General features: G+C 40.1%; 1 protein-coding gene across 1 annotated transcript in view; it reads left to right on the top strand.

Moving 5' to 3' along the window:
* The first annotated feature begins 2,877 nt into the window (after positions 1 to 2,877).
* LOC130206762 (collagen alpha-1(XIII) chain-like) overlaps positions 2,878 to 8,233 on the top strand; it is a 57,875-nt gene continuing 52,519 nt past the window's right edge. Inside the window, exon 1 of the mRNA XM_056434860.1 lies at positions 2,878 to 3,980. Coding sequence (XP_056290835.1) covers positions 3,678 to 3,980 — 303 coding nt within the window. The 5' untranslated portion in view covers positions 2,878 to 3,677. The remainder of the gene's footprint in view (positions 3,981 to 8,233) is intronic.

Genomic DNA, 8,233 nt, shown 5'->3' with positions numbered 1-8,233 from the left:
TGTCAAACATATCAGAAATATCAACTTTTTTCTTTATTTAAAGGGCTATTTAGGTAGTCAACAAACAAACATAAAGTACCTCACACTTAAACTTGGGAAGCTATATTAATTCTAATAATTTTCTGGAGGTTTTAATTGCTGGGGTCAAATTGACCCCGAGGGTAAAATATGTTCGTAAATGTAAAGGTAACAGGAGGGTTAAACAGAGCATTTTTCATTTTCTCTTGTTTGTCATTCACTAACTCCTCCATGATACAATCTAAAGGTGGACATATTGACAAGTGACTTTTTTGCTCGGTCGATGCGCAAGACGGAGCTCTGTGGCGCGAGACGGAGATCGATAAGTGTTAACGCAACGCGAGAGACAGAAATGACATGCTGCTGTGGAGATACGATCAACAACAGACGCTTAGTTAAATAAAAGAACAAAGACGTGCTATAGAGAACATGTCAGGGGCGGGCCAATCTTTTAATGCCATGGGATCTACCGACACTACCCGCGGATCGACTGCCAGGTCGCGATCGACGTGTTGAGACCCCTGATCTACAGGAAGTAAAAGTCGTAACAAGGTTTCCGGAGGTGAACCTGCGGAAGGATCATTACCGATGAACAGACCGTCTGCATGAGAGCGGACAGAGTTCAGATTGAAGTGGTGGATTGGAAGTTCATTTTGCAAGTGACTTATTTTTCGTCCCGACGACCAACAACAGACGGATTGGAAGCTCATTCTGCGCATGCGTTAAATGCGTTTAAAAAAAACAACTAGTTAAACCTGTAATTGAATTAACTGAGTTAACGCGTTATTTTTCACAGCACTAGTTAACACTACTTAAAATATTGCATTTGATAGTTACATCTACTCATGTACTTAAGTTCAGAACACTTAAAATATTAAATTGGAGAAACTTTAAATTGTGTGTTCTTGTAGATTAAAAACATACATCAACAGCACTTAACATTTTTTGTTGAGAAATGTTTTGTTGAGAGAACTTATTTTTAACTTAAAATGTTTTGTTACTAAATTCCACTGCCCATTATTTGAGTACACTCAACATTCTTTGCAACGTTGCCTTCATTTAAATTAATTAAAAATGTACACCGTTTTCTTTGGAAAAGTCAACAGTTAAAGAAAACAAACTTCTTCAAACACAAAATGTTTATTAACAATAACTAAACATTTGTTTGCATAACTATATGAATTCCAGGTGTCAACACTTGAACATAGACAGCAGAGGGTCAACATCCTTAAAAATCAAAATGGCTGCATAAAGAAAGAAAAAAGAAAACATTTTGTTTTGTGAATCCAAAATCAAGGCCTTGAAACAAGCTTTGGAACATGGTTGTGACACGTGTAGTCACAGTAGGTTCCCCCCCTAAAGCACCAATAAGCAACAAGTAGCCAGAGGGATATTCGGTAATAAGGTTTATTCCGACAGCTGACTGTGTCTCTGCTCTCCACGCTCCTCTCATCTCCTGTCTGTCCAGCTCCTTTATGGAGACAGACTCAGATAACCAACACAGATCGTCATCAGCTGGACTGATTACCAATCTGATTACCAATCAGCCCAGCTGATGACAATCAGACACCGTTCCTGAACCACCCCCGCTCCACCACACTGCTGCAGCCGAGCCTTAACACCCCGCTGCCACAATGGTATATGATGGAACATATATACAACACAGAAGGACAATGGCATTCCTTGAAACTGGGCTGCTTGAGAAAACAAGCATACAGAGTCTATAATAAATATTCACCGCCTCTTTTAAATTTTCATTTTTTTCTTCCCATTCTGTAACAATACAATTTAAAAGTCAAAGACATTTTATGCAGATTTTAAAACTAAAATATACCACTTTCATACAAGAGTCACCTCCTACACATTAGTATTATAGTATTTCAATCTTCATAGTCTGTTAAATTAAATAAATAAATTGAGCAAAATACAGGAAACATTTGCTCTCACGGTACAGGCTCCCTTTAATTCAATAAGTGACAAAAACCTGAACTGGAGCAAATCTGCCATTAAACAATGGACAATATCCTTCCAAATCTAATCCATATCTAAATATAATAAACAAACAATGGTCTCAAAAACCAATGTATTTTAAACAGGGGCTAAAGAAAATATTTGTATATTATTTTATTATTTAAAATATAAGATTAAAGTAGTATATATATGTATTTACATATATATATGTATTTATATATGTATTTGTATATATATATATATATATGTGTGTGTGTTTACTGACATACATGCGCAGTGGCCTTAGTTACCTCAGCAGATGCCCAAACCACTATATTAAGTTTTCTCAACTTAACATTTTAAGTGGATTCCACTCTTTATTAATGAAATTGACATTTTGAGTTAGTTCAACTTTTTTCAAAGGCATTTGTTGACTCAACTTAAAAAAATGTGTTAGGACAACAAATGTGAAGTTGGGCTTTTTAGAGTGTAGCCACTAGAACAAGCCACTAGGACTAGCCACCAGTACAAGCCACCAGTACTAGCCACTAGAACAAGCCACCGGTACAAGCCACCAGTACAATCAACCAGTACAAGCAACCAGAACAAGCAACCAGTCCAAGCCACCAGTACAAGCAACCAGTACAAGCCAGCAGTACTAGCCACCAGTACTGTGAGTATAGAGTATTTCATCGCTGATGGCCTCGTTTCCTTGTGAGAGTCAGAGAGATTATATTTTACATTAATACTGGTTCATAACCAGAGAAAGAACTACCTCATACATGAGTTACATATGAGTGTAAGTATCCAGTATTTACAGCCCTCAGATTAATGCGTGAGTATAAAGTGCAGAATGTTTGTCTCTGAGATGAATTGCATTTCCACCTCTGGACACAGCAACACAAAGTAGGTAAATCCAGCCTTATAAATATCATCAATAAATAAATAAACAACCTCCAAGTGAAGCAGTCAAACAATGAAGGAGCAGTGGAGAACGGTGATTTCAATGTGCTGCAGGTGACTTTGTCGTCACGTGACAGCAGTGCAGCGTTGTTGTGGTTCTAGAGCCGAGACCGGTGCACACTGACAGCTCGCCGGCTCTGTGCGTCCTGTGCGTCCTGTGCGCATTTACGCGCCTCCGAAAAATATCCCTCGCCAAGCGCGCGCGGATCAATGGGGGGCAGCAACATTTAACCTAAAGCCTCTCAGAGGAGGAGCGTGTATACGCCGCGAGCAAAGGGTCCCGCGGCATCCAGGGCAGAGAGAGAGAGCGAGAGAGAGCGAGAGAGGGGAGGCTGGGCTCGGATTTCAGAGACGCGCAACTGTGGCGACCGAACCTGCGCGGCACACTGTTGGATCCACTCAGAGGAGAGACGCAGCGACTGGCAGGACGCACGCAGCGGAACACACAGAGGAGTACGAGTCCGTCCCTGTGGAGCAGGAACCTCCCCGACCCGCTGAGCACGCAGCTGCACTATGCCCCGCGGTGTCTGACGTTGACGCCGTTGCTCATCTGAGTGCCGCAAAGTAAAGTTTGGAGACAGTTTGGAGTGAAAATATACAGCTGCTTAAAAAAAAATCCTCCCTGCCCAAAAACACAGTCGAGACTTTGCCTCTCAGCTCCAACGGGCGCGGGACCTCGGGAGTCCTCTTCACCTGATGAATAGAGGGATTTCTGCGTGGATAACAAAAGTTCGAGTGGTTTGAACATGGATGAGCACCAGCAGCGGGGAGTCGCCGGTAAACCGGGAGAGGAGAGGCGGCAGCAGCAGCCTTCCAAACAGCCGCGCTGGAGGAATTGGAGAGATCTGCCGGGCGCGATGATTTGCATCGCAGCTTCTGTTCTGTGCCTCGGGCTGTGCGTCGTGGTTTTGGTGCGGACCTCGGAGCTGCACAGCCGGATAGTAAGCCTGGAGCAGCGGCAGCGGGACGCGCAGCTCTCCGCCTGGACGTTGTCCCTGGAACAGGTGGAGCCCGTTATCCTGGGCCGGCTGGACCAGATCCTGGAGGAGGTGAGGAAGCTGTTTTAGAATCAGTAATATGATCATAGTAATAATAATATTAATAATATTAATAAGAAGAACATTCATTCTTAATTCAGACTTTTCACGTGTCCAAAGATCAAGACTAATTAAGTAACTTTTAATTCACCTTCAATTCAAACGTCCTTAACTATCGGAAATCCTTTTATTTTTCATATCTCTGGTGGTTATTCATTTTATGTTTTTGGGGTTTGGGTGAGTTGGATTTCTTGTTTTAAGATTCTGCACTGTTTACGTTTTTTTAAAGGGCTTAAACCTCTACTGCATTCGATCTATTATAATCTTGTTATTGTTTTTTTTTATTTTTTTTTACCATACATTAATATCATTTTATAACAATTTCTACCCCCCACAAATCAAGATGAATTAATAACTAAATGGACATTAGGAAAAATAAAAAAGGGCTCCGTTTTATTCAGTGTCCTGCAACTTCTGATGGGACTTGTGGACTTGTGTGTGAGGAGGATATACACACATATATATATATATATATATATATATATATATATATATATATATATATATATATATATATATGTATTTATTTAGTTTTGATGAAACAATAATTAGAATTGGAATGCAAGCAAAACAATGAATAATAAGATTAAGAATTACGTTTAGAAGCCGGCCCGGTTGTGTTTCCTCAAACATGACGAAGCTTTTTATACTAAACAGAGAGAGAGAGAGAACTAAAAAAGGAGATATTAATGTTTTCTTTTCATATTTCTGTTCATCTTATTGTCGTCCTGTGTGAGTTGTGTTTGACTAATCTCAGTAGCTCACGCTGTGCTGTTTAATTTGATGTGAAACATCATTATATTATCTTGTGATTATTTTCCTGGTTTTACCACACACTCCTTTTTTGAATAAAGTGTGACAGATTGCTGATCAAATAACTCATAGCGTAGTTTATTTTGGCAAACCTCAAACCTGGTCGGCGTTAAACTGACGTGCGAAGCATATAGGTTATTTATTAATCGTCAATAAAGCAACCCGGTATTATTAATAAAGCGTGGAGTCGAGCTTTCCCTTTCACATCTGTTGCTCTGCAAGTCGCTGCACGCCAACAAGCTGCTGCTCAGGGACTGAAGGTAAAGACCGTGACCCGCTAGTCTCCTCCATCGCTTGCTTTGGCCCAACTTTCATCACCAGTTGGTCACCATTAAAAAGAAAAAGAAAGACATATTAAGGATGTAATAAGTGGCGATTGTACGTTTTACTATGACAGAGCAGTTTATTGACCTCTCCTACAGAGCCAGGAGGAGCCTAGAGCGCCATAGTGTAGAGCTGAGGAGCATGTAGTCCTTCATATGTCTTCAATAGCACACAGAGGTGTATAGATGTACTGAAGGACTCAGTGAGGTCCAATCCAGGTGCTGCTGATATCCAGTTCTCTCTGAGTGCGTCGTTCTGGAGCTCCTCCCTGGGGCCCGATGAGGAGGATCTCTCCATCTTCATCTCCAGAAGGGCCCGGGGCGATGCAGCCTGCCTCTGTGTTTATCTCTGCGTGTATACAGACTCGTTATTAATGGGACACAAGCACAGATGTGTCCCTTTGTTTGGAGAGGGGCGGAGACGCCTGTGATACTTTCACCCGACGCTACCCAGAGTACGCCTCCCCGTCTTCTCCAAAGAGGACCACCTTCCTCTGTTATGGAAAACGTGCCGTGTTATTACTCCACTCCAGTGTGGGCCGCAGTGTGAGAGTCCCTCATCTTCGAGAGTGTTGTGTAATCTACGCTGGATCTATTCATCTGTGTGAATCAGTGAGCTCCAGGTGTGTTGGTCGGTGTTGGTGGTTTAAAGGACCATCGTTGTGAAAACATTGGGTTAATGACACAGTTTAACCAGTAGAGTAGAGTATAATATAGTAGAGTAGAGTAGATTATAGTATTATATAGTAGAGTAGATTATAGTATAATATAGTATTATATAGTAGAGTAGATTATAGATTAGATTATAGTATAATATAGTATTATATAGTAGAGTAGATTATAGTATAATATAGTAGAGTAGATTATAGTATAATATAGTATTATATAGTAGAGTAGATTATAGTATAATATAGTAGAGTAGATTATAGTATAATATAGTATTATATAGTAGAGTAGATGAAAGTATAATATAGTAGATTAAAGTAGAGTAGATTATAGTATAATATAGTCGATTATAGTAGAGTAGATTATAGTATAATATAGTAGATCATAGAAGAGTTGATTATAGTATAATATAGTATAGTAGAGTATAGATTAGAGTATAGAGTGGATTAGAGTATAATATAGTATTTTAGAGTAGATAGTTTATTTTAGTGTAATATAGTAAAGTAGATTAGAGTATAATATATTAGAGTAGAGTAGATTATAGTATAATATAGTATAGAGTAGAGTAGAGCAGATTAGTGTAGTAGAGTAGAGTATTATAGTATAATATAGTAGAGTAGAGTAGATTAGAGTATATTGTAGTACAGTTGAGTAGAGTAGAATAGAGTATAGTATTGTAGAGTATATTATATATAGTTTAGTACATCGTATAGTAATAGTGAATAACGTTGTTGTCCACATTAAAGCTTTCTAGACACCGATCCCTGATAAACTGTTGGTAACAAATCTTTTTTGTAAATTAGTTTTTTCATCAATACAAATACAACCTGGTGTTGTCAGGATGATAAGCAGTGTACCTTTAAGAGGACAATCACAAAGTGAAATGATAACAACCAAACCGGCACAGAAACAATCTGCATGTTCCCATGTGGCTCGTCTGTCATGGCGGAGCGGCGCTGGAACCAACAGTCACAAGTAACAGTATTTACTCCAAGGCCAGAGAAGGAAGAGGGGCGGAGCCCGTGAAGACGTCCTCTGTGGGCCGGTGGCTGGTTGGGCAGCTCGGTGAAGCTCTCCAGGTGAGTCCAGGGGGAAGCTGAGAGGAAGTGGCTGGAAAAGAACAAGTTTACACACAAGAATATTTAAAAAAAATACAGGAGAATGTGAAGTGACGATCAAGCGTTGAGTTGAGGGAAACCTGAGGTAGATATGCTGCGAGGCCTAATGAGGGAATGTGTTTCATTATGTGTGCGTTGATTGGCAGCAGGAGGGTGACCGGAAGGCCACGCCCAGGCACACACACACACACACACACACACACACACACACACACACACACACACAACCGTTCAAAAGTTTGGGGTCACTTAGAAATGTCCTTATTTTTCAAAGAAAAGCACCGTTTTTATCAATGAAGATAACATTACACTAATCATAAATACTCTCTCTATATAGTTAATGTGGTAAATGACTATTCTCTGGTGTTTAATGAAGTCTCTACTAGGTGTGTAGAGGCCCATCTCCAGTGTTCTAGTGGTACATTGTGTTATCGCCTTAGAAGACTAACTGAGGGGTAGAAAACCCTTCAAAACCCTTTTTATGTGAGCGCAGCTGAAAACAGTTATGCTGGTAAGAGAAGCTATAAAACTGGCCTCCTTTGAGCGACAAGTTTGAAGAACTTTTAAATAAAAATCATTATTTCTAACCTTGTCAATGTGTTGAATATATTTTATATTTATTTAGCATTTCATTTGATAAATAAAAGTGTGAGTTTTCATGGAGAACACAACATTTTCTGCGTGACCCCAAACTTTGTGTACGTTACGTTATATTCATCCAAAACAACTTACAATCATGTTTCATTCATAACAAAGACTCGGCTACAGGGGGCAGTTCAGGGTTAAGTGTCTTGCTCAAGGACACATCGACTAAGGCGGGGAATTGAACCTCCCATACTCTCAAAGCCCCTGATTAAAAGACACGCCTGCTAACCACTGACCCACACACACACAGGACAAACAGGGAGGCCATGACATCACCAGGATTCAACAATCAATTCAAAATAGCGTCGAGCTCGGGAAGCCGTGTCCCGCCTCCAGCTCGGTGAGTAATCCTCAGACATGATCGGTATTAGGGCCGTGTGCATCATCGATTACAAAAATAACTCCGTTTGCATAACATGCGTCGCTCGGTCAAAGCGTTCCCCCGGAGAGCCAGCTGCAGCTAAAAGAAAAACTTGCCTCCAATACTGCAAAGTGCTGTAAAGTGCTGTAAAATGCTGCAAACTGCTGCAAAATGTTACGTTTGTGTTACCTGTGAAAGGGACTACAAGCCAGAGTTTGTCAAGATAATAAAAAATAAAATGATTTTTTTTAAAAATCAAATAACCACAGAAAGAAATAG

This window comes from Pseudoliparis swirei, chromosome 17 (assembly GCF_029220125.1).
Source record: "Pseudoliparis swirei isolate HS2019 ecotype Mariana Trench chromosome 17, NWPU_hadal_v1, whole genome shotgun sequence".
NCBI classification, from domain to species: domain Eukaryota; kingdom Metazoa; phylum Chordata; class Actinopteri; order Perciformes; family Liparidae; genus Pseudoliparis; species Pseudoliparis swirei.
Note: the sequence above shows the minus strand (reverse complement) of the source record. Positions and strands in the feature narration are given on the sequence as shown.